We start from the raw sequence: 27717 nt of genomic DNA on the forward strand, positions 1-27717 counted from the left end.
GACATTTGAGCGGGTCGTCTTCTCGAACAAAAGTTCATTTTGCGTTCATTATGCGACCCGCTCAAACGTCATAATTTCTTGGGGGAGTTCATTTTGCGTTAGTCTATTAGGTTCTGCAGCATGACGTCACGAATGAATTAGGTCCTCGTCAAATGAACTTTTTTGACAGTTCAGTAGTACTTTCCACTGACTCCGACGAGGACTCCGACAAGGTTCGAGTTCGTTATTGGTTGGCTGCCCCCGAGTCAAACGCGAAGTACTACTAATCTGTCATCAGTTTGAGGTTAGATACAGACGCTGCAGAACCTAATTCATCTTGCATTGGACCATTAAAAACAAACTTCGTGTTTTCGTTCGACGTTTATCAATTTTTCTCGTTTTACGGATTTTCTTGTTATAAATTTAACATAATTGAAAGTGTTAATAGTTTAAAACAGTGCTGAGTGTCGACTGTTTTTCTCAATCAATCATAGTTCTTTCCAGTCAACAAATAAATTTCATCACCACCAACCTTCAGTAGGATGGCCTTACCCGGGGGCGAGCCGAAGTTTCTCTCCACAAACTGCTTCACTTGCCTTCGTGCTTCGAAGCGAGGCATACCAGTGCTTGTGGTAAAACGAGCAGTCTTCCAGATCCCGGTCACGGTGATCCTCGATCTTATGAAAGCGCATTTGGGTTTTGAGAGTAGTAGATTTCGCGCGGAAGACATACTTTGTGAAAACTGTTGGACGCAACTAAAGGAGTTCAATCGGTTCTATCTAAAAGTACAACGGGGCAATTCCATCCGAAATAGGTCACGATCATCGGCAGATGACGACAGAAATTGCTTTACATGTCTGTTCCAAACCGACGATCGTACACCAATCTTGTTGGGAAGGGCCAGCGAGTTAGGCTCCAAGACCGTGGTGTCGGATCTGATGGTTCAACATCTCGGCTTCAAACTGGATGATTTTACTGCCAAACATGCGATATGCCGATTTTGTTTAAATCAACTGGTCGAGTTTCATTCTTTCCATCTACAAGTGGAGCAGAACCATTGTGCTCGGAATGCTGAAAGCGAGAACGATTTTCAGATGGACGAAGAGGAAACAGAAACCCAGGGTGACCACTGCGTTGAACGGCATGCCGTGCTTGATGAGGACAGAAGTGGGCTGGCCGAAAGATTGCTTGCTTTGGATGAATTTTATAGTCCGCAGGCACCCAATGAGATCCAACCTTCCGTTGCAATTGGGGGAAGCGTTTCAATTGACGATGATTCTGAAATGGCCGATGGAGAAAAACAATACGAAGAACTAAGAAGCCTGGAAGAATCTCGCGTAGGAGGGAATGTAAGATACGGGAATGATGGATCTAACGCCTATTCAGTAGAAGAATTTCCTCCGTTTGATGAATCGAACTTGATGGACAATGATATGGACAGTTATCATATGAAAAGAGAAAAAGGACATAATGGGGAAATGGAACAACCCTACAAAGAACGGGACCAAAACCCAGAAGTTAATAGATCTGAAAGCAAACTAACAGAAGAATTGTCTGCGTCGGAAAAAATAATAAAGAAGTTGCTAGCACATGAAACAGGGATGCGGAAACATGCGCTAACAAAAGCAGAGGGAGATGCAATTATCCATACTCACCTTCAGTACTCGTGTACGATTTGCCAAGAAGATTGTGGCACATTCATGCAGTTGAAGCAGCACAATGCAGATGTACATGGCATGAAAGGTATGTATTTGAAGTTTTTATTGTTGCTATCTATGAAAATTAGTTCTTTTTCAAATGTTTTATTTAATTTGTTAAATTTCGGTATAGTTTTCAAAAGCTTCGAACCCAATTCATAATTGATCACCCAACCGTGGACTACGTGGATATATCCTCTAACTTCTTTGGTCGCTTTTATACCGGCTTTTACTTTTTTCGCTTCTCTATCTTTTTCCTGATTTCATCGGTGATCCATTGTTTATTCGGGTGCTCTTATTCTCGCTGCTGGCCACGATATATATATATATATATATAAACGATGTACATTGTACATTCTACAACATTGTTTGACTGCCACTAGAATGGTGTTAAAGCGTTAGTTGCAGTAGTTATACTAAATCATAACAAAATTTCATTCATTTAGTATAAGTATAACCTTCTCTCTATCCTCCCATAGACCCATAGTGTTATATACCAATCGATATACCGACTTTCTCGTAACAAGCTGCATTCAAAAAGTGGTAAAGCGTTGTTGATTGCCATTAAATCTGATAACGATCCTGTGTTGAACTTCTATATAATAAAAATCAGTTGAGATTACATTCATGACGATTTAACTCGCGAACGGGTTGACCGTTTTGCAAGATTTTTTCCCTGATTTAATCGTTTTGGGATCCGAAAGGTTTGTGTATACAAAAAGTTGGTAGATTTGAATGGGAAATATAAAAAAAACATTGGAATACACCTTCGGGTCAGCTGTTGAGGAAAACAAAACAAACGCACGGAAATTTATCTAGAATACGGTGCTGCAAATCAACCCCGTGAAACAAGCACTAGTTCTTGAAGCCACCGTTTGTTGGTGTGGCGCTAGTGCTGTTCTTGAAATTTAAAGCTCCGTTCATATTGTATCGTATATTTCGCGCGGGTATTTAACTATTGTCGCGCTAATCTTTTCCTAGAATGCTGCGGCGGTCTTACACTCGCAGGCTCGACTGCGAAGGTAAACGTCAAGATAGCCGCCGTGTTAAAAGATAGGCAGAATTTTCTCGCTCAAAACAAAACCACGTGCTTTTCGCGAAATGACAGCAGTGTTCGATTGTATTAGTGAGAGGCAACCGGAGTCACTGAGTACATGGAGAGTGTTTATCATGGCAAGTGCATACAGTGGGTGAGATTTTCATTGACACTGTTGTGTTTATTGACCGTTGCGATTACCTGAAAAGCAACCAGCAGGAAGCCGCAGTATTCTATTTTATCTCGAGATGCATAATATGTATCGCAAAATGATTTTCGATCGTGAAAAATTAAATTTCAATGACTTAAGTTATATTGTTCTGTTTTCTTCATTTATCCAGCATTTTACGTGCGGTAATAGCTGCCCTGCCACAATATAATTATCATCAAAATCAGCCGAAATTATCACCGAAAAAAAAACAATAAATTAATTTCAATAGCCGCCACAATTTAACATGTTCTGGTAAGGTGCAATCTATTTGACTTTTGTCTTGTGTCGTTTGTCATGGCAGCGATCATCATCATCCTCATGAATTTATCATTATTGGCGAATGAAGGTTGCATGAAGAAGAGGAAGTCTAAGGATAATATTTGAAAAAAATTGCACGAGGAAACATACGGGAAGTGTTTTAAAATTCTTCTCAAAAATTTTAGGAGCAATTTGATTTAAAACGGTTAGCAGTTTTTTCGCAATTTTTCGATTTCAAATTTTATTTTGTGATATCACACTTGATACACAGTATGAGAAAAGTCAAACCCCGTACTGTTTTCCGTTTTAAATCAAACTAATCATTCGATTTTGACAATTTAGGGATGCCTGGACCGAAAATTTACCGAAAAATTAGGGTAACCAACTTGATTTGGACCCCTACATATTTTGGACCCTCCTGTTGACATTTTATTGATATCTGAACTAAATTCAATGCCGCTGCTGCATCCCGCATGGTCTTTATGCAAATAAGATTGCTGCGAATGTGTTTAACTAGTTTCATGTGCGAAAATAACGATATTTGGATGAAATGTTGATGAAATCAATTTTTCAAGAAGGCAAGCGTTACAATGCGTTACGTTTCAAAGCATACATCATTGAATATCTCAGAACGAACACAATCACTTCATGTTGAAATTGCAAATTTAAATCGATGCAATCTTCTCATTGATGCAAGTCAATCGAAAGATAAGATTTTGCTTTAGCTCAAATTACCTGTGCAAATTGAAAATTCATTTTTGAACAGACTAATCATCGACAGGTGTTTTATGAAACACTATTGGAACCTTTTTTCTTTACATTTGATCTGATCCAACTGGAAGTGGATGTCGCATTTTGGATAAAAATTTTCTTTAAACTGGACCATTTGTGTGTTGACAGAATAATAGTTTTTTGAAGCATAATTGACTTAGCGTTAAAGTCAAGAGACTAAAAATAATAACTATCGAGCTGCCAATGATCATGCACCAAAAGATATTTTAGTTACCAGATAAAGATTGTCGCTTCGGTTCCCTTTGTTCTGCTGTCCGAAACATGTTGGGTACCTACCTGTCAAATCGTATGTATTTTTCCATTTTGACATTTAGATCCCCTATCCTCGCCAGCAAAAGATGTTCCGGACAGCGACGACAGCGACAATGTTTATCTGGTAACTAAAATATGTTTTCATGCACCGGAAAAAAGTTCTTTTAGCTGACGAGAAACCTGTCGCAAATGTATAACATTTGAATTTTTTTATCGATTATGAGTTAATCTTAAGAATCCTAAGTAACCCAAGAATAAAATCAGATTAATAGTGATTCAAATTGTACTGCTGCATTTAATTTTAATATGAATCTGAAACATACATTCTCCCAGCAGCTGCCTCAGATTAATTTAAGTTCAGATTCAAAAGCTCAAAACTGTTGCACAGCTTTGTTCTATTTTCTGCAGATCCCAAGAAACAATTGTTGTTTGAAGAAATGTCTCTTACAGCTACGCTATTCAGCTGTATGTTTAATTAAGATTGATTTATTGCATTTGATACTACTATACCAACCTTGTTCGCCCAAAAATGGAGAATCTATTCAACAACAGTAGTTCTATAAGCATGTTGAAATAAATGTTTAAGCTATCACCTTGCCTCGATTGTTCAACTGCAAAAACAATAAAAGGGCTACAACAACATTAATTCAACGCTTGTTACTACAAAGCGTTTGTTCAATGTTTCACAAATAAGGCTGTTTGATATACTGTTGATTGTGTAATATAGAAGATTGGAGGAAACTATTATTCAACATTAGTTTGAGAAATAAGGTTGGTTTTGGTGGCTATAATACATCTCAATTGTTGTAAGGAATATCTCAAATAAAGCTTATTACAAGTTTCCACAACAAGCATTTTTTTTATAAAAATGTTAAAAGAGGACTAATTCTTACGGATAATTTTTATCTTGATATTATTTTATGGCTTTCATGAACTATCGATTTTTCAACTAATTAGTTTATAGAACTGTGACGACTAGAACTGTTACAGCTTTCACAATCTCGAACGATGTGAGGCTCGAACCCAGGACCCTTCGATTGACCTCCGCCTGCTCTTCCGCTGCTCCATGCAAGGTCATATAAATCGACCATGTTGAATGTAGTTATAAATTATTTAATACCAAATTGAACAATTTATTGCACAAACATTGAATAAACAACATTTGAACATGTTTATTAAATAGAATGTACATGGCAACAATATTGTTGAAAACGTTTGCACAGCAACGTTTACTCAAACTCAGATAAGCATCGAATGTAGTTGCCTTGCGATTGCAGTTTAAGAATCGTTGAAAAATGAATTCTGAAACAACCTGCTTCCAATAGTTAATCCGTGCGCGCATCTGTTGCCCATCACTGTCTAAACATCAACAACAAACAGTGCGGTGCAGTAATAAAAAAAAAATGAGGAAAAGTATCAAAAGTTAATTTATTGTAGATTTCATTCTTGTTGTTTTTTTTATTCTTTATTAAGGTGTTTTTTTTTAAACTACAGATTTGAGTTCAACACCGCATTCTTGTGGAGACAATCGAGGCCGGCAGTCTTTTTGAGGTAATTGCAAAATTCAATTGCACAGGTCCTTCTTCTTCTTCTTCTTCAATGGCTCTACATTCCAACTGGAACTTAGCCTGCTTTTCAACTACACCCGATTCTTTTTTTACACGGGGGATGCGTTCCGTGTAAAAATAGTTTTCAGTTCAAAATTTGAAAATCCGTGTTACAAATGTTTTATGATTTCTCGACGAATCATGCAAAAAGGAGCAACTTTGCAATAATTTTGTATGGGATTTTTTTTACAGGGCCGTGTAAAAAAAATCCGTGTAAAAACAGAATCGGGTGTATTCTATTACCATTTCCTCAGTTATTACTTGAAAGCTTTTCTATGCCCGCCATTGCATGAGTATGTATATTGCGTTGCAAGTACAATGGATGCACTGTGCCCAGGGAGTCGAGAATGTTTCCGAAAACATCCAAGACCGGACCGAGAATCGAACTCGCGATCTCCGGATTGACAATTCTACGCCTTTTCTCGCAAAGCTACTGGAGACCCATCATTGCAAAGGGCCCCCACGATTGAATTTCGAGAAGGTTTACAATTTGGTTTTTTATATTGATAAGGTATCGATGTATTGTCTCGCGTTATTCGGTCTGAAATTATGCTTTTTAGTATAATTTTATAGTATTAAGCAAAAACAAGCTGGATCTGGTACAAGGATCTGGTACAGCTTTGAGTTTTGCCAATGTCGCTGCATTTTCCACTGTTTTGTGTTGTATTTGTAGCGTCCTACACAACAACTCGCTTTAATTTTCGGTGATATGTACCACTCTTTTTAAACATTTTGAAAGATTTGTCCGATTTTACAAAAATTCAATGCACAGTGACATCCGCACAGCCAGATACGACATAATTGATTTTGTCAATAATGATGAATCAACAGCAATTATGTTGTGTTGAACAACATTTGAAAGAACATCACTATAAATGAATAAGTAAGTTATTTTAACAGTTATCATACAGCAAACTTATTTCACAATTAATCAACATGTTTGGTTCAAAGCTTCAAAGGCTTACAATCTAATATAAGACACATTACTTCATTGAATTGTACAACTTCGGCAGCGCTGTTGAATAACAAATTCTAACAAATGTTATTAAGCATCACATGAACATGTTATTTAATATCAACTTGATTACACAAAATAGGATTTATTTTGGTGGAATAAAGAATATTTACAGTGAATAATACAACTGCGCTTCACCCTGCCAGGGAAATTTTAGGGCAACATTTGTTAAACTTTTATTCGATGCTTTATTCAAATAACAACAAAACAGGGAACTGATGCAGTGATTTCAATCAGTATAACATTTATTAAACAACTTCTTAAACATGCTTTATTGTTCAACTACCATCGCTTCTATACAACAATTGTTCAACTTGTTTCTTGGGATTGCATCACGAGATTCAAATTTTGTATGTTTTGGCGATTGAACGCGTTGTTTTAACTACGGAATTTGGATCAATGCACTTTGCAATTACGCCGCATTTCTGAGCAGCAAAATAAATAATAATTATTTATATATAATTATTATTTTATTTATTTAAATAAAATTTAAACATGAACAGAAAACTGCTGGAGATACCAGCGTTTTTTTATTTTGCTTCAGATTCCAACGAGAATAGTGTTCTTAAATTTGGAGGAAAAATAAATCACTGCTGATCAATCAATTAATTGGTTTGCAGTCTTATTTTTTCTACTTGCAAAAATTTGTTTTTTTTTTAACAGAACGATGCATTAGAAATTAAAGGCCCACTCTTTATCACAATGCCAAATATTTGTCAAATTCCTTCAGACATCTATCAAACCGTTAAAGATATCGACATGAGTATCAGGCAGACTTGACAAATTTGTTATTATTAATAATATGGTATTTGTTATTGTGACAAATACAGTGCTGATAACTTTTGCGCTATAACGAAACATGTGTTTCTGAAGTTAACGAATGAGAGATAATTGCAATACATTAATGAAACATATTTTAGCGCTTAAAAAAACTGTTTCTTTATTTTTTTTATTCGAATTAAATTTCATCTCCAGCGATATTGTCGCATGCGTCACTGTGTTCCGTGCTTAAAGCCACTGCTTGACAGCTAGCACCAAGTTTAGCACCAAGTTTTCGGCTTCAATCATGTTGTATGCAGATGACAGCCGTTTCAGGGGGCTGCTGCAAATAGTACATTGTGACTAGAGATGTCGCAAATTAATCGATTACTTCGATTAATCGATTCATCGTTGTGATAATCGATTAATTTTGAATCAATTACTATACAATGATTAATCGATTCAATAATCGACAAGAATCAAGAGTAATCGATTAGTAACTAATCGATTAATCGGGATTTTACGACATCTCTAATTGTGACATTTGCAACACCCGGCCAAAGCTGGGTTTCTTTCGCCTGAAGTTTATAATTGAAAATAACACAATAATAAAGTAATAAAAAAAAGTCTGTTGACGATCGGTCATTGCGTATAAAAATTATTAAAAAAACTAAATCCACCTAGCGGTGATGATGCCTTTCTCGATTCAATCCCATGATTTTGCCTTAGTGAGATACACATCATCATATCATAATTGCCAACTTTACGGCTCTTGCGAACGCTGTAAGGCAAATCAACCACCAACCCAGGGCCGGATTTATGGGGGGGCGGCGTGGCCGTGGCCCCGGCCAGTTCCATCCCATTGGCTATTTGGCCAGTCCCATAAGAAAACAATGGGATTTGCCAAATAAGGAACCAAAATTAAGAATAGTGCCAAAACTGGTGCATGCGTTCCTATTATGGATTAATCAATTTTGAGAATAATAACAAATTTTATTGTGGTTTTTCACAGCTGTTCTAAGGAGCAGGAAGTAAAACCTTTCGCTTGATATATAAAGTCCACCCACATGCCTTTTACTTATTTCTAAAAAAATAGTTATTCTTATGTATGGCGACAATATTTTTATATTTTTAGCTGATAATGAAAATAAGTGTAACTAATAAGATTCATGAAAAAGGAACTGAAAATCCATAAAGTTGGCTGAAATTTTCATTATTCCGAACTCTGGGAGAGAAGCTTGAAGTGAGGCCTCCAAGCCTCTTGAAATGAGGCTTCTCAGCCCCTTGAAATGAGGCTTCCGAGCCTCTTGAAAGGAGGCTTCCGAGCCTCTTGAAATGAGGCTTCCGAGCCTCTTGATAGGAGGCTTCCGAGCCTCTTGAAAGGAGGCTTCCGAGCCTCTTGAAAGGAGGCTTCCGAGCCTCTTGAAAGGAGGCTTCCGAGCCTCTTGAAAGGAGACTTCTGAGCCTCTTGAAAGGGGGCTTCCGGAGCCACTTGAAAGGAGGCTTCGAGCCTCTTGAAAGGAGGCTTCTGAGCCTCTTGAAAGGAGGCTTCTGAGCCTCTTGAAAGGAGGCTTCGAGCCTCTTGAAAGGAGGCTTCTGAGCCTCTTGAAAGGAGGCTTTGAGGCCTCTTGAAAGGAGGCTTCCTGAGCCTCTTGAAAGGAGGCTTCCGAGCCTCTTGAAAGGAGGCTTCTGAGCCTCTTGAAAGGAGGCTTCTGAGCCCTCTTGAAAGGAGGCTTCTGAGCCTCTTGAAAGGAGGCTGGAGCCTCTTGAAAGGAGGCTTCCTGAGCCTCTCGAAAGCAGGCTTCCGAGCTTCTTGGAAGGAGGCTTCCGAGCCTCTTGAAAGGAGGCTTTCGAGCCTCTTGAAAGGAGGCTGTAGAGCCTCTCGAAAAGGGGCTTCCGGGCCTCTTGAAAGGAGGCTTCCGAGCCTCTTGAAAGGAGGCTTCCGAGCCTCTTGAAAGGAGGCTTCCGAGCCTCTTGAAAGTAGGCTCTGAGCCTCTTGAAAGGAGGCTTCCTGAGCCTCTTGAAAGGAGGCTTCTGAGCCTCTTGAAAGGAGGCTTCCAGGCCTCTTGAAAGGAGGCTTCTGAGCCTCTTGAAAGGAGGCTTCTGAGCCTCTTGAAAGGAGGCTTCCGAGCCTCTTGAAAGGAGGCTTCTGAGCCTCTTGAAAGGAGGCTTCCAGGCCTCTTGAAAGGAGGCTTCTGAGCCTCTTGAAAGGAGGCTTTCCTGAGCCTCTTGAAAGGAGGCTCTGAGCCTCTTGAAAGGAGGCTTCCAGGCCTCTTGAAAGGAGGCTCTGAAGCCTCTTGAAAGGAGGCTTCCAAGCTCTTCGAAATGAGGTCTTCAAGCCTCTTGAAAGGAGGCTTCCAGGCCTCTTGAAAGGAGGCTTCTGGCCTCTTGAAAGGAGGCTTCAAGCCTCTTGAAAGGAGGCTTCTGAGCCTCTTGAAAGGAGGCTCTGAGCCTCTTGGAAAGGAGGCTCTGAGCTCTTTGAAAGGAGGCTTCTGAGCCTCTTGAAAGGAGGCTTCTGAGCCTCTTGAAAGGAGGCTTCTGAGCCTCTTGAAAGGAGGCTTCCGAGCCTCTTGAAAGGAGGCTTGAGCCTCTTGAAAGGAGGCTTCTGAGCCTCTTGAAAGGAGGCTTCGAGCCTCTTGAAAGGAGGCTTCTGAGCCTCTTGAAAGGAGGCTTCCTGAGCCTCTTGAAAGGAGGCTTCCGAGCCTCTTGAAAGGAGGCTTCCAGGCCTCTTGAAAGGAGGCTTCCAGGCCTCTTGAAAGGAGGCTTCTGAGCCTCTTGAAAGGAGGCTCTGAGCCTCTTGAAAGGAGGCTTCTGAGCCTCTTGAAAGGAGGCTTCCGGGCCTCTTGAAAGGAGGCTTCCTGAGCCTCTTGAAGGAGGCTTCTGAGCCTCTTGAAAGGAGGCTTCCGAGCCTCTTGAAAGGAGGCTTCTGAGCCTCTTGAAAGGAGGCTCTGAGCCTCTTGAAAGGAGGCTTCTGAGCCTCTTGAAAGGAGGCTTCTGAGCCTCTTGAAGGAGGCTCTGAGCCTCTTGAAAGGAGGCTTCTGAGCCTCTTGAAAGGAGGCTTCTGAGCCTCTTGAAAGGAGGCTTCTGAGGCCTCTTGAAAGGAGGCTTCTGAGCCTCTTGAAGGAGGCTTCCAGAGCCTCTTGAAGGGAGGCTTCTGAGCCTCTTGAAAGGAGGCTGGAGCCTCTTGAAGAAGGAGGCCTGAGCCTCTTGAAAGGAGGCTCTGAGCCTCTTGAAAGGAGGCTTCCTGAGCCTCTTGAAAGGAGGCTTCCAGGCCTCTTGAAGGAGGCTTCTGAGCTCTCTTGAAAGGAGGCTTCCAGGCCTCTTGAAGGAGGCTTGAGCCTCTTGAAAGGAGGCCTGAGCCTCTTGAAAGGAGGCTTCCGAGCCTCTTGAAAGGAGGCTTGAGCCTCTTGAAGGAGGCTTCTGAGCCTCTTGAAAGGAGGCTCTGAGCCTCTTGAAAGGAGGCTTCCTGAGCCTCTTGAAAGGAGGCTCTGAGCCTCTTGAAAGGAGGCTTCTGAGCCTCTTGAAAGGAGGCTTCCTGAGCCTCTTGAAAGGAGGCTTGAACCCTCTTGAATGGAGGCCTGAACCTCTTGAAGGAGGCTTCCAGACTTCTTGAAAGGAGGCTTCTGAGCCTCTTGAAAGGAGGCTTCTGAGCCTCTTGAAAGGAGGCTTCAGGCCTCTTGAAGGAGGCTTCTGAGCCTCTTGAAAGGAGGCTTCTGAGCCTCTTGAAAGGAGGCCTGAGCCTCTTGACAGGAGGCTTGAGCCTCTTGAAAGGAGGCTTCTGAGCCTCTTGAAAGGAGGCTTGAGCCTCTTGAAAGGAGGCTTCCGAGCCTCTTGAAAGGAGGCTTGAGCCTCTTGAAAGGAGGCTTCCAGGCCTCTTGAAAGGAGGCTTCCGAGCCTCTTGAAAGGAGGCTGAGCCTCTTGAAAGGAGGCTTCTGAGCCTCTTGAAGGAGGCTTCTGGGCCTCTTGAAAGGAGGCTTCTGAGCCTCTTGAAAGGAGGCTTCCTGAGCCTCTTGAAAGGAGGCTGAGCCTCTTGAAAGGAGGCTTCCGAGGCCTCTTGAAGGAGGCTTCCGGGCCTCTTGAAAGGAGGCTTCTGAGCCTCTTGAAAGGAGGCTTCTGAGCCTCTTGAAAGGAGGCTTCTGAGCCTCTTGAAGGGAGGCTTCTGAGCCTCTTGAAAGGAGGCTTCTGAGCCTCTTGAAGGAGGCTTCCGGGCCTCTTGAAAGGAGGCTTCTGAGCCTCTTGAAGGGAGGCTTCCGGGCCTCTTGAAAGGAGGCTTGAGCCTCTTGAAAGGAGGCTCTGAGCCTCTTGAAAGGAGGCTTCCGAGCCTCTCGAAAGGAGGCTTCCGAGCCTCTCGAAAGGAGGCTTCCGAGCCTCTTGAAAGGAGGCTTCCGAGCCTCTTGAAAGGAGGCTTCCGAGAAGTACTGAAGCGTATCAGTGCATGCAATAATTAATGCTTGGCGGTTACTTGGGGTGTCTGATGCGTGGTATCCGAGTCTATGTTCCTTCAACCTTACGGTCCAAAGTTCTAACCGAATTGCACTCAACCCATTTTAGTACAAGCCGACTGAGGTCGCTCGCTCGAGGATACGTTTGGTGGGAAATAATCGATAACGACTTCGAGGGGATGCTACGCAACTGTAGCAATTGTCAATCAACAAGGGTTGAACCAACCAAGGCACCGACGCACTGCTGGGAGGTACCAACGAAACCGTTTGAACGTGTGCACGTGGATTTTGCAGGGCCGTTTAAGAACACATTCTTTATTGTGTTGGTGGACGCCTACACCAAGTGGCCAGAGGTGCGCATTATGAACAACATTACAACCACTTCCACGATTCGAATACTCCGTGAGTATTTCGCTACGTATGGAAATCCATCTGTACTGTTGAGTGACCACGGGGTGCAATTCACTTCTGAGGAGTTCCTGCAACGGGTAAATCACCATCAATAGATCAGCTTAGGGAAGTTGGTCCAAAACTGCTTAGGGGACGTGACCATACACCAGTTATAACCGAGGATGTACCTGTCGAAGCTGCACTTTCGGATATTCCTGAACCAATCACAGCAGCCAGAGCCACTGTGAAAACTGATGTACCGATGTCAAGTCCGATGATTTCCGTCAAACCGTCAGTGCAAGCCGACGGAGCTTAAAGGAACGGAATTATCGCAGCTGCTCCGGATCCAAGACCGCCAATCGTCAACAGAAAACAGGTGAACCAGAGACCCAATAGAAAATCGCAGAGAAGATCTTGTAGGGTCATCCGACCGCCCAACAGACTGAATCTTTAATATTTCTCAGACACTTTCATTAACTGTGAAACTATTTTATATTGTTGAATTTGAATTTCATTTGTTAGGGGGAAGAGCTGTCATAAGTTACGTTAGTTTTCTTTACCTTTGTTTATAAATATACCTTGCGACAGTTATCAGTAGTCCCCGTGCTCTGTCAAGTTTTTTTTAGTTGAGATCGAACAATAAAAACGACTAGACACGTTTCCGCGAAGTGAATCGTTTATTCAATGAATGGCGTCCCTCCTCCTAGAACCCGTTATCGACTACCGTTACAACAGCCTCTGCCTGACCGCATTACCATTCAAGGCACATCCGTTGGATCACATGCACACGCATAAAATCAAGGGCGCCGCCTACAAGAAGTTGGCGGAGGAAGTCCTAGGCGAGACGGTCCTCACCTCACGACGGAGGTGAATCTAAGGGTTAAAGACCTGGATGAGATCACCGAAGTCGAAGAGCTCGTCACGGCACAGCGGCGACAGTGCGAAGTGGAGGCGTCCACCGCAGCCGTTCGGCTACGGAAAGGTCCGGCAGGGACACAGGTAGCATTGGTTCGGCTACCTGCAGCGGACGCCTCCAAGGTAGTCAAGTTAGGGAGCGTCAAGATGGAGTGGTCGGTATGCCCTGTGGGCATATATGAGCAACCCGAAGTTTGCTTCAAGTGCCTGGAACCGGGGCACAAGCAATGGGACTGCAAAGGCCCTGACAGAAGCAAGCTCTGTCGACGCTGCGGATTTGAGGGACATAAGGCACAATGCTGCACGAACCCTCCCAACTGTTTGATCTGTTCCAGCAAAGCTGCGAAGAGCAAGCACAGCGACATGGACAAAGGGGAAATACCCAGTCCAAGAGTTGGTGTCTTCGACACACGAGGGCTTCGTCATTGCCAAAATCAACGGGGTCTTCTTCTGCAGCTGCTATGCGCCTCCTCGACGGTCGATCGAGCAGTTCGGTCGAATGCTAGATTGTTTGACGGCTAACTTAATGGGGCGTAGGCCGGTGGTGATAGCGGGGGACTTCAACGCTTGGGCCGTGGAATGGGGAAGCCGATCCACGAATCAACGGGGGCAGATCCTGCTGGAATCACTGGCCATGTTGGATGTGGACTTGGCTAATGTCGGTACCAAAAGTACCTACAGCTGGAACGGTGCCCAGTCGATTATCGACGTTACGTTCTGGAGCCCTGGCCAAACGAGTAGTTCGAACTGGAGGGTAGATGATGGCTACACTCACAGCGACCACCTGGCGGTTCGCTACAGTATCGACTATACGACCAGCATTCAGCAGACGGAAGAAGGGGCGAGGCCTAGTCCTCGTATGTGGAAGACATCATACTTCGACGACGAGGTGTTTAAGGAAGCGCTCCGCCGCGAGCACAATACTCTCGGTCTGAGCGGCGAGCAGCTGGTAACAGTCGAGGGAACGAGTAACTGTGGCGGAACTCGCGGGGATTGCACAGTCCCTTAGTGTAGGTAAGGCGCCAGGACCGGATGGTATTCTGAACCTGGCCATCAAAGCGGCCATTGCCGAGGCTCCCGAGATGTTCAGATCTGTCATGCAGAGATGCCTGGACGAGGGAGTCTTCCCTGAAGCATGGAAAAGGCAGAGCATGGTCTTATTGCCAAAAGCGGGAAAACCACCGGGGGATCCGTCAGCATATAGACCAATATGCCTGCTTGATACGGCGGGGAAGGTGCTCGAGAAGATCATCCTCAACAGGTTGTTGATATGCACGGAGGGTGCGGATGGTCTATCGAGTAACCAGTTTGGCTTCCGAAAGAGTAAGTCGACCGTAGACGCTATCTTGTCGGTTACCAAATCCGCGGAGATAGCTATCCAGCGTAAGAGGAGGGGAGTTCGCAGTAGTGACTTTCGACGTGAGGAATGCTTTCAATAGTGCCAGTTGGGCAGCTATTGCAGATGCGCTTCCCGAGTACCTGTACAAGATTCTCGGAAGCTACTTCCAGAATCGAGTATTGGTATACGACACGGAGGCGGGTAGGAAGTGCGTTGACATAACCTCAGGGGTTCCGCAAGGTTCCATACTGGGTCCGGTGTTATGGAACGTCATGTACGACGGTGTATTGAGGTTGAAGTTCCCGGTGGGCGTGGTAATCGTCGGCTTCGCTGACGATATTACGCTGGAGGTCTACGGCGAATCGATCGAAGAGGTGGAGTTGACTGCAGCCCACTCGATCGCAATTGTGGAGGAGTGGATGAGTTCCAGGAAGTTAGAACTGGCTCACCACAAAACTGAGGTGGTTGTTGCTAACAACCGAAAGTCGGAGCAGCAAGCGGTGATAACGGCAGGCAACTGCACGATCACCTCTGAACGCTCCATCAAACTCTTGGGGGTAATGATCGACGATAAGCTCACCTTTGGTAGCCACGTCAATTACGCCTGCAAGCGTACCTCCACAGCTATAGTGGCATGGTCCCGGATGATGTCAAATAGCTCTGCGGTTTATGCTAGCAAACGCAAGCTTCTGGCTAGTGTCATTCTGTCCATACTGAGGTATGGGGGCCAGCTTGGGGCACGGCCCTGCGTATTAACTGCTGCTACATAACGAAGTTAGAAAGTACGTATAGGCTCATGTGCCTAAGAGTTGCGAGCGCGTACCGTACCGTGTCGCACGATGCACTCTGCGTCATCACCGGTATGATGCCTTTTCACTTCGTTATCGGTGAAGACATAGAGTGCTTTGAAATGCGCGGCACGAGAGGCATCCGTAGGACTGTCAGGTTGGCCTCAATGGTCAAATGGCAGCGTGCGTGGGACAGTTCCACTAAGGGTAGATGGACACATAGGTTGATACCGGAGATAGGTACGTGGGTCAAGAGGCGCCATGGGGAAATCACTTTCCACCTGACCCAGGTCCTTACAGGCCATGGTTGCTTCAGACAGTACCTACACCGGTTCGGACACTCGGCCTCGCCCGTCGGTTTCCTGTGGTCGAACTCGATCCTTTTATCGAACAACTGGCCGCGTGAAGAACAACATGGTATTGTCGCTTTCGCGGCGTCGGTCAACCGGGCGGGTTCCGAGCCCGAGGACGGAAAGGGGTCCTCGTCAAGGCTGGGGCAGGCGTAGGCACCGCGTCGGCATGTCCCTATGTGTGCTGGCGAATAGGCCCTATCGCAGAGAGGTCAATTTGGGGTGCACGCGGCATAATCATTCTTGATACCAGTCGTGCAGAGGGAAGCAGGCGAGAAGTCGACCCTGCCCACCTTCCGAGGACAAAGGGCGTGGTAAGGCCACCTGGAAAGCCGGCAATGCGCTGGCACGATACCATGGTGTTCTTCTAAAAAAGCGAGTCACGATGTTCGATGCTGCAAGGACACGCAGCTAACCTCGAGGGTGCGTTGTGCACTGCCCCCCCTTTGAAGCATTACTTTCTGGTTGTACCGAAGGGACTATGGGCTTGGCGGCAATGGAAACGGTTTAGCGGGTCGGGGATGCAGTCCTGCCTCCCTCATTGGAGGTGGCCCCTAACTCCGCACTTCCTGGTCAACCCAGGATGTCTGTTGAGCAGATTCCCCCTCCATTGTTTAGGAAGAAAAAAAAACACGCATAAAATCAATGTAAATGCCAGATATGTGACGCGACACCAAACAAAAATAGTCAACATGTGATACCATCACGGCATGATATGTCTTTGGTTGCTATCTCAGTGCTTAAATGGTTTAAGCCCAACCATCGCATCAATATAATCTGTCCGAGAGGAGGAAATGTGATATCTTCTAATCGAACCAGTATTTATTTATTTATTTATTCAACTTTTAACTTATCTAATACAATTTGTTTAGTAGCAATCTAAAATCGTGTTACTGATCTCCTTTCAGCGATATCTTAGCATTTTTATATTTCAGTAATTACGGTTATTATTTTACTGTTCACCATGGAAGGAAAAGTTTAGAATTCAAAAAACCTTCAAAATTATTTAGGAGAAAAAAAAGAGAAAAGAAAAAGCTTAATTCTAGTATCACATTTCGGCCATCTCTTGTAGATATGGATTTGTAGAGGAGGAACAGCTTTGGTGGAACTTCGGTACCAGTCTCTTAAACCAGTCGTCTATATGCTCAACTCCAGCAAGCGTATGTAACTCATCCGTTGGTAATAGGAAGTCCAAATCTAGTATCATCTGACTTGTAATTTATTGCGGTGAGTAAGAGCACAGTTGTAGCAGGCAGGGAAGCCATACGCAACCGTAGGCCGGAAGATGGTTTTGTATAGCAATAACTTGATGCTGGGATTCAGGCGAGACCGTCTTTTCACGAGCGGGTATAGAGTTCTCGTTAGTTTGTCACATTTTTTTATACATGACGCCACGTGACAACCAAAGTTTAGCTTTTTATCCAGAATCACACCAAGGTAGCCAACAGTTGAAGACCATGGAATTTCAACACCGTTGCAAGATACGTGTCTCTGCGGTAAGTATTTCGGGCTTCGACGACGTGTAAAGAAGATCGCCTGAAATTTGGCAGGATTGGCTTTAACTTTCCATCTCTCTTGGTGCTTCTGAATCGAGTCGTGTGCTTCTTGAAGTTTGTCGATCACAACATTTGGGTCGCGATGTGAAGCAATGAATCCAGTGTCGTCCGCAAACAGGTAATACTGTACCCCGTCAACTTTGACGATATCGGCGGAGAAAATGTTGTATAAGGTTGGGCTTAGCACAGAACCTTGGGGAACTCCAAAAGGTATTCCTACTGGGTCTGATGTACAACCGTTTACCGAGACTTGGAAAGTTCGGCCCGTCAAAAAACTACACACAATTTTAAGAATTAGCATAGGAAAATTTCCGAGTAGCATTTTGTGCAGTATCGCTTCGTGCCAGACCGAGTCATAAGCTTTCTCTACATCGAGCAGGATTAACCCAGAAGATTTCCCCCGTTGGAAATTTCTTTTGACATCGTTCACCAACCGTACGATTTGATGGTGGTGGAATGACCTTTTTGGAAACCAAACTGCTCGTTTGGGATGATTCTGGTGAATTCCAAGTGCTTGTCAATTCGTGTTAAGATTACTCTTTCGAACATCTTGCTCAAAGTTGGTAAAAGGCTTATGGGTCTGTAGATCGAGGGACAAGATGCATCCTTGTTCGCTTTTGGTATGGCAACAACTATTGCGTGTTTCCAATTGGTAGGAAAGTAACATAATTTTAGACACGCAGAAATCTTTTTTGAGAGAAACACACAGCCTTTCCTAGGAAGATGCTTCAGTAACCAGTTCCGGATGCCATCATGGCCGGGCGTTTTTTTTGCTTTAAGGTTGCGTACGATTTTAACTATTTCTTTAGGTCGAACCAACCAGTCGTTATCGTTGGCCGGTAATGACTGGTTGATATGATCGACGGATCGTTTGACTGCTTCAATGGTATCCCATTCACTAGCTGCTTGATTGTTGTGCGCTTGTGCAAAACTTTTGGCAAGCAATTTTGCTTTTTCCTTGGGATATGCATGCAGGGTGTTGCCATTTCGCAGTGGGGGGCTGTACTTACAGGTATTTTTCATTGCTTTGGTGATATCGCCACGAGACATTGATCCTAACGATTCTTCAAATTTGTTGAAGCGGGCATCCGCGCAATCATTGCGGATACGGTTTGACAGTGATGCAACGATTTCTTTCAGTAGAGGATCCCTAGTCCGCATCCACTGTCGCCGGCGTCGGTTTCGTAGTTGGATCAGTAATTTAGATTCTTCAGGGATGCAAGCTGTTTTGTAGGGGCGAATATTCGTTTGTGGTACCGCCGCTGACTCTGCCTCCAAGAGTGCATCTTTGAAATAAACAAGAGCAGCATCAATTCCATTTGCGTCCAGAATGTCGGCAACCACCGGGTCATTGGGATTCAACTTGTTACTAGCTATTCTTTGAAAAATTCGCCAGTCGGCTCGAGCGTAAAAACGAACAGTGTTTGTGTGTGCCGCAGCCACGTCTGTGAGGTTGATTTCAAAGGTAACGGGCAAATGGTCTGAAGAGAGTTCATTCAGGACGATTGGTTTACTCATGTCGATAATGTTGTTGGATAAGACGAGGTCCAGCGTGGATGGTTTCCCCCTTCCGGTTGGATGAAAAGTTGGCGAATCCGGAAAGTTGATATTGAAACTCGAGCGAGCAGCTTCCTGATACAAAATATTTCCGGCCTTGTTACTTTTAGCGCAGTTCCAGTGGGAATGTCTAGCATTGAAATCACCGACTACGAAGAATGGACCTTCACGAGACACCATGGAGCGAATGTCCCGGCGAAATTGAGACCAGTTTGAGCACCGCCGTGCACCAGCAAAATATGCGGCGATGATGCATATCTCACTTCCTCCATCCATTGAGATCAATATACAGGTCGGACTCGATTATCCGGAGACTCGATTATCCGGGGACTCGATTATCCGGGGTTCGATTATCCGGAATTTTAGACTCGATTATCCGGAGTATTTTTTCTCCAATTTATTTTTTTATTTTTTCTTTAATTTCAATATTATAATACACAATACGATTATTTAAACAACATGGGACGTATCCAGGGTGTGGGAGGGGGTTGAAAAAGGGGTTGTTTTGTATATTGAAAATTGGATTTTAGGCTTTTATATCAAATTCTTGAGTTCAAATGAATATATTACTATTATATTCATGAAATATTTGATTATTTTAAGAAACATGAACGTAGCTGAAATGGGAGGGACTGAAGTAGGGGTGCTCTACATATTTAATCATAATTCCATGATTCAATTATGTTCTCTAGAACATGTAAACAAACTTCTCGCTTCAAGAACTTTGCCATGGTAGTTCATTTCCTCTCTTTTTCTTCGTGATCGTTTGTCAATTAAGTTGTTGAGACATTTTGTTGAGCATTTGAGACAAAATCTTCAAATTTGCCAGTTATACCAATCCATTGTGGTTCCAAAGCTGATAAAGCAGTCGCTCATTCGACAGATGAAAACGTAACCTCGCCACCATAGAACGATGTGTTTGGGTATATATGAAGGATTGCGAATTTCACTCTCAATTGATAATTAATGACGATAGACGAGAAGCATATCTTTTTCGATCATAACAAGACATGAAAAAAGTTCGTCACCTGATACAAATTGTGAAAAAAAGGGCAGAGAAATATTTCCCAAGCGACGTTGTGATAAAACGCTTCGTTCTATTATAAATGTCATTGAGCAACATGTGTAAAATAAGTCGAAATGCGTCATCAGCACCAATATCCATACAATTGAAAGTTTTATAAATAAATTTATCTTGCAGTATATCCCCCTTTGGATGGATTAAAGCAGGGTGATGCACTCTCGAATCTACTGTTCAATATAGCGCTCAAGGCAGCGATTAGAAGAGCTGGTGTGCAAAGACGCGGTACCATTATCACAAGATCGGATCTGCTCTTGGGATTTGCGGACGATATCGATATTATCGGAATTGATCGCCGAGGCTTTTGTGCCTTTTAAGATAGCGAGGATTGGACTCACGATTAATACCAACAAAACGAAGTACATGGTCGCTGATGGCAATCAACGTGGGCTCATTATTGGTGGTAGCGGAATGGTAATGGATGATGAAAAATTTGAAGTAGTAGAAGAATTTGTGTATTTTGGAACATTAGTAACGTGCGATAATGATGTTACCCGCGAGGTGAAAAGGCGTTTTGCAGCTGCAAATAGGGCTTATTACGGACTTCGTAACCAGCTTAAGTCCCGTAGTCTGCAAACGAAAACAAAACTCGCGCTGTATACTACTCTGATTCTTCCGGTGGCTTTATACCGCCATGAACCATGGACGTTAATGGAGGCTGATTGGATAGCTCTCGGAGTGTTCGAGCATAAGGTGCTGCGGACAATACTCGGCGGTAAACAGGAGAACGGTATCTGTCGGCGTCGCATGAATCACGAGTTGTACCGGGTGTATAAAGGGCTGGATATTATTTGGCTTATTAAACACGGCAGACTACGATGGGCTGGTCACGTTGCTCGTATGCCGGAAGAACGTCAAGCGAAGATAATATTTAGTAGAGAACCCGGAAGGCTTCGTGGAATGCCGCGTACACGATGGCTTTTTGCAGTTGAAGAGGACCTGAGGGCGCTCAATGTTCAGGGCGACTGGAAGCAATTGGCCCAGGATCGAGTCCAGTGGAGAAGAATACTCCATTCGGCTTAGGTTCATCGAATAGCTGTAGCCCATCAATACAAATATCCCCCCTTAAAGTATAATCCATTAACGCAACAATCGGAACGCATTGACTAGATCAAACTTTGGGTTCATAAATAATGGTCAGAATACTATTTTTTTGTGCAAAAAGCCTAGTAATTTTTTGGCACATAATCTCAACCAACAAGTTGCATTTAAATGGAAATCCTGTCTTATCATTTCATATTGAAAATTGGCTGCTCAAAATGAATGACAAAAATACTATTTTTCAATAATACACTAGAAAGTCGCCGATACCGCTAGATGGATTATTCAGGGTTTTCCTTGAATAATTTCTAACCGCACCACCACAAGTAAAATAAAACATAAGTTTTTCGTCATTTAATTGCAGATTTGATTTTTTTTCTTGTGACTCGATTATCCGGGGGATTCGATTATCCGGAGTGAAAAAAAAATCGACACTCCGGATAATCGAGTCCGACCTGTACCGGCAGCTTCGATCAGTATCGTCGAAATATCAATTTGTTTGGATTGTAATCCCTTTCGTATGGCAAGTAGCACACCACCGCCTCTCCCGACATCATCATTAGCGGCCCGGTCGAGCCGAACACAGCAGAAATTTGGGTGATGAAAAGATAGATTAGGTTGTAACCATGTTTCCGTGACTACCGCTACGTCGATGTTGTATAGCAGGATAAAGTCGAAAAACTCCATATGCTTATTATGAATGGATCTACCATTCCAGTTAGCTTTTCGAAGCGACAGTCGATTAGCCATTATAAACGTACTTCATAATAAGCTCAGAGAGAGCTAAAAATTGTTGCTCCTTGTTTCGGCAGCTTTGCAAACGCCGGAACAAATCCTTTGCTAGGCAAAGGAATTCGGTGACGGTGAATAGGTTCGGATCTTGCACATCTGTTCTCTGGGAACTCGTACCTTGCACAACTTGGGAGAAGGTGAGTCGGTCGGTTACGCACGTGTTGTTTTGTTGCCCTTGAACAATAGGAGCATTCCTAGGATGCCTTGGCATCGCAGCCGACGAAGCGCGGGAGATAAATGTGGATTTTTTGGAAAGACGCCGTCGGTTCTCTTCTTGCTGCTTTATGTAATTCGTGCGGCTGGGGCAGCCGCGATAATTGGCAGTATGGTTATCACTGCAGTTGGCACATCGAATTTAGCTACGTGTGGCAACGGCGTCGTTTAACCTTTCCGTCCCCAACGTCTGTTTTTAAGGGCTTTCAAAAATCTAAACTGCTGTAAAAATCGCATTTCTTGACCGATTCTTTCGCAACAAGTTGCATTCCATCCGGATAGATCCCAATTTTTTAATTCGAGGCTATCCACAGTACGGTTCCAGAATTATTCCAGATTCCGTTGGGGTCAGTTGTCCCCGGAATAAGTGGCCATGTACAATTTTTGGTCAAAACAGGTCGTGTGACACCTCAAACTTCATGATTTCACAAAGCAATGATGCAAATGATATTTTTTGGGTTCCTGGCCCACTCGTACTCAATCTGGCCACATCGGTTACAATCCGGGGACCTACACGGGGCCATTTCCTAAATTGATTCAAAATAGGTCGTGCGACACCTCAAACTTCATGATTTCACAAAGTAATGATGGAAATGATATTTTTAGGGTTCCTGACCCACTCGGATTCAATCCGGCCACATCGGTCCCAATCCGGGGACCACCGGAATGGCCATTTCTAAATTGATTCAAAATAGGTTGTGCGACACTTCAAGCTTTATGATTTTACAAAGCAATGATGAGAATGATATTTTTAGGGTTCCAGGCCCACTCTAATCCATTCCGGGCCACACCACAATCCGGAGAATCTACGTAATGGCCATATTTTCCAAATTGATTCAAAATAGGTCGTGCGAAAACTCAAACTTCATGATTTTACAAAGCAATGATGGAAATGATATTTTAGGGTTCCTGGCCACTCGGATCCATTCCGGCCACAATCCGGAGGACCTACGGAATGGTCATTTTCTAAATTGATTCAAAATAGGTCGTGCGACGACTCAAACTTCATGATTTTACAAAGCAATGATGAGAATGATATTTTTAGGGTTCCTGACCCACTAGAATCCATTCCGGCCACAATTCGGAGGACCTACGGAATGGCCATTTTCTAAATTGATTCAAAAGAGGTCGTGCGACACCTCAAACTTCATGATTTCACAAAGCAATGATGAGAATTATCAGTTCAATCAAAGGTAATTGCCTATTTCCGGGGATTAAACCACCCGACTTGGACGTTAATTTACAGTGTTATGAAAACTCATATGTGAATATGTACGTTATGTGGAAGATATTGATTTGGAAAATGTATTGGAGGTAACCACTTTCCCTTCGATGGGACTCGAACCCATGACCCTACAGTACGCTAGACTGGTGCTTTAACCAACTAAGCTACGAAGGACCTCCGTCGGCCTTCGCAACCTAGCGGCTACTGAACGAGCTCGAGATTCCCAAATTGGACGCATAGTCAAATCACTCGCAATCCATTTATCAAGCCAATACTTCCACATGTGTATTGTACACGTCCACATTAGAGGAGCGTGAGTATTTAGAATGTCTGGCGGCTATACACATTCTTCATCAGCAACGGTACTGATCAAGTGAGGTTGTGTAAGCTATTTGCCAGTCGGTCGTCAAGCTCAGACCCGACCGCATTGCGTAGGCAAGAGCACGCAACTCAAGTTCAGTTCAATCAAAGGTAATTGCCTATTTCCGGGGATTAAACCACCCGACTTGGACGTTAATTTACAGTGTTATGAAAACTCATATGTGAATATGTACGTTATGTGGAAGATATTGATTTGGAAAATGTATTGGAGGTAACCACTTTCCCTTCGATGGGACTCGAACCCATGACCCTACAGTACGCTAGACTGGTGCTTTAACCAACTAAGCTACGAAGGACCTCCGTCGGCCTTCGCAACCTAGCGGCTACTGAACGAGCTCGAGATTCCCAAATTGGACGCATAGTCAAATCACTCGCAATCCATTTATCAAGCCAATACTTCCACATGTGTATTGAGCGTGAGTATTTAGAATGTCTGGCGGCTATACACATTCTTCATCAGCAACGGTACTGATCAAGTGAGGTTGTGTAAGCTATTTGCCAGTCGGTCGTCAAGCTCAGACCCGACCGCATTGCGTGAGCAAGAGCACGCAACTCAAGTTCAGTTCAATCAAAGGTAATTGCCTATTTCCGGGGATTAAACCACCCGACTTGGACGTTAATTTACAGTGTTATGAAAACTCATATGTGAATATGTACGTTATGTGGAAGATATTGATTTGGAAAATGTATTGGAGGTAACCACTTTCCCTTCGATGGGACTCGAACCCATGACCCTACAGTACGCTAGACTGGTGCTTTAACCAACTAAGCTACGAAGGACCTCCGTCGGCCTTCGCAACCTAGCGGCTACTGAACGAGCTCGAGATTCCCAAATTGGACGCATAGTCAAATCACTCGCAATCCATTTATCAAGCCAATACTTCCACATGTGTATTGTACACGTCCACATTAGAGGAGCGTGAGTATTTAGAATGTCTGGCGGCTATACACATTCTTCATCAGCAACGGTACTGATCAAGTGAGGTTGTGTAAGCTATTTGCCAGTCGGTCGTCAAGCTCAGACCCGACCGAATGATGAGATGATGAGAATTATGTTTTTAGGGTTCCTGGCCCACTCGGATTCAATCCGACCACATCGGTCACAATCCAGGGACCCATGGATTTCACCGAAAATTTATACAGAAATTATACCATAAATGAAATCAACAATGGAATTTTCGGAGGAATTCCTAGATTAATTCCCGAAGAAATTCTGAAAGATTTCTATTGGGACATCCTTCAGGAGTTTTTCTGAAAATTCCTCCTGGAGTTCCTCCGGGAATTCCACCGGCAGTTTCTTAAAGAGTTCCTGTAGGATTTTCTCCGAAAATTATTCCGGTAGTTCTATCAGCAAATCCTACGGGGCTCCTCTTCCGGGAATTTCTCCAGAATTTCCTCCGGGAATTCATTCAAGCTTTCTTTCTGGAATTCATTTAGGCTTCTCCAGGAATTTATATAGAAAATCCTCCAGAAGCTCCACTAAGAATTTCTCTGGAAGCTCCTGGCCTTAGCCGGAAGCTTACATTTGTCGATAAAATGTTTCTCGCCACACTTGACACAAAGGGGAGAGAGGTTACAATATCGCATTCCATGCCCAAATTGTTGACAACGGTGGCATTGTACTGCGTCATCGGATTTCCTGACAAAGTATCTCCATTTAACCACCGTGTTGAACAATGCCTTGATTGCTTGCAATTCCGATAGATTTACGGAGCCTTTCTCGAAGTAGAGCAGGTACAGCACACTTTCTACAGCTCCAACATTTTTCCGTGAAAAAATTTTGATCTCCGCCGGGTTGATTCCTTTGCAATTAATTTCATCCTTCAGCTCAGCTTATGAAAACGTTGTATCTAGTTTTTGCTGCAATATTTTTACCCCAGCACCCTAGACAAAACTATTTTCTTCAGATCTGTGCAAAAAATCCGATGTAAATGTTAGCATGGCTTTGTAGCATTCGAAAAAGAAAGTAAAGAAAGAGAGCCCCTCTTTCGGACATTCGACGTTTTTAAAAATCAAGCGAGAAATGTTTTTTTTTTCATCTTTCCAAGATTTATCCTTCTAATGCTATATAACTTTTTTACCCGCAACATATTCATTAGGTTAATTTCTTAGGGCTTCAAAATTATTCCACTAACTTTTCCGTACCGATTGTACACTCACGGGCACTACTCTTTCCTGTAATAAACATGAACAGTGTCTCTTACTTAATTCAAGCCAGACAAACAATCCCAATCTTACTATATTGTGAACTGAAGGTCAACATTGTTCAGACTTAAATACCAAATAAAAACGACAGTTTTCGTGAACATTTTATATAGTCATATACTGTCATGTACTATAGTCAAATAGCTAGTTATTCGTCGATAATTTATCTTTTTTTTGTCGATTTTCTCCGCAGCCAGTGTGCCCTGCTGTGGAAAGCGGTATTATCAAAAAAGATATTTGTTATGGCATGTGCTCTGCGTAACGGGGAAGCAAAAGGAGGTCCGCTGTGATCGCTGCCACCAACCTTTTGCAGATGTCCCAGGACTGGAAAGGCATATGAAGTCACATCATAACAAGGACAAAGAACGATTCAAATGTAATCGCTGCGGACTTAGGTGGGAAATGAAATTGAACGCTGTCTGTCTTAAATCTACTCTCAAATTGTGCATTGTTATCATTCCAGCTTCGCATTAAAAACTGGATATAAAAAACATATGCAAAGCGTTCTATGCAAGGCGAATAATCAACGAACAGAATCGTCAATTTGGAGTTCGAAACCTGGAAACAGCAACGGTCTATCAACAACAGGAATGAGAGATCATGATGCAGTTATCCGGACCCACATGTCGTACACGTGTTCCATTTGCCAGAAGAATTGTGCTTCATTTAGTCGTTTGAAAAAGCACATGCCGGAACATGGCATGAAAGGTAGGTGTATATAACCATGAAATCATTATCATCTCCTAGCCTTTCCCGTGATAAAACTGTTTTGTCCCTATCATTTACATTCAATTTTTAAATTCATTGAACCCACTAAACACATGTTTTACATATATCGACTGATTGTTTTTTTTTTTAAATCAAGAAAATCAATCTTTTTCTTTTTAAAATATTTAACAATCATTGATAACCGATTCAATCTCATGTTTGCAATTCTCTCTACAGCCGGCGTGCTCTGCTGTGGCCGTGAGTTTTTGCAAAAACATCTTTTGTATATACACGTGCTAAACCTAACGGAAAAACTAAAGCCAGTCTACTGTAGACGTTGCGACCGGCCTTTCAAACACGAAATATCATTGAAGCGGCACATGAAGGGACACGAGAACAAAGATAACGAGCTATACAAATGCAAGCTTTGTGATGCCAAGTACGTTTATAAAATGATTTAGCACTATTTAGTACAAAAATGACATCATTTTTATCGTTTCAGTTTTTCGTTCAAAGCGCATTTCAAAGATCATCTGCAAAATACCCATGGCGATGGGGATGTTTGTTGCGAAATCTGTCACCGTGACATCCCCAAGACTCTGTTGCTAAAACACATGGAAGGGCACAAGAAGACACCCGACAAACTACGATGGAAATGCAAAATCTGCCCAAGATCATTTGTGAACAAGTTGCTATATCAGAAGCACATATCAAGCCATAGCGACCTCAAAGATCGTGAAATCGGCGGAGAAACAAGTGCAAACACTGACGCGCTCATCAAACCCCAATATGATAAGCATTCGACGAGTAAGTCACAGGATGCGGAGAATGCTACAACAGCCTCTGGTCGCAGTAGCACCCCCGCACAGGAGAAAAAAATGTCACTCAACGAATGCATTATCTGCGATCGAACGTTTCCAACCGACCTGACCTATCACGAGCATATGAAGAAGGTACACGATATAACGGTTCCGCTGCCTTCCTCCAGCAGTCCAGAGGCCACGTGCAAAATATGTAACATCGCTTTTTCGGACCAGCAAGGTTTAGTGCAACATCAAACCTATTGGCATTCTGAAGACAAGAAATAGACTCACGAGCAATTCCTGAATTGTTCAAAATGTAATTCCA

General features: G+C 43.3%; 1 protein-coding gene across 1 annotated transcript; it reads left to right on the plus strand.

Annotated features, from left to right (window-relative positions):
• Nucleotides 1–304: 304 nt before the first annotated feature.
• Nucleotides 305–27717, plus strand: LOC134203891 (zinc finger protein 54-like). Its single transcript, XM_062678723.1, has 5 exons — nucleotides 305–1722; nucleotides 26075–26276; nucleotides 26345–26589; nucleotides 26827–27028; nucleotides 27092–27717. Exons 1-5 carry the CDS (start codon nucleotides 522–524, stop codon nucleotides 27675–27677), a joined length of 2436 nt encoding a protein of 811 aa, XP_062534707.1. The 5' UTR covers nucleotides 305–521; the 3' UTR covers nucleotides 27678–27717.

The sequence above is a fragment of the Armigeres subalbatus genome, unplaced genomic scaffold (genome assembly GCF_024139115.2).
Source record: "Armigeres subalbatus isolate Guangzhou_Male unplaced genomic scaffold, GZ_Asu_2 Contig287, whole genome shotgun sequence".
Taxonomy (NCBI): Eukaryota; Metazoa; Arthropoda; class Insecta; order Diptera; family Culicidae; genus Armigeres; species Armigeres subalbatus.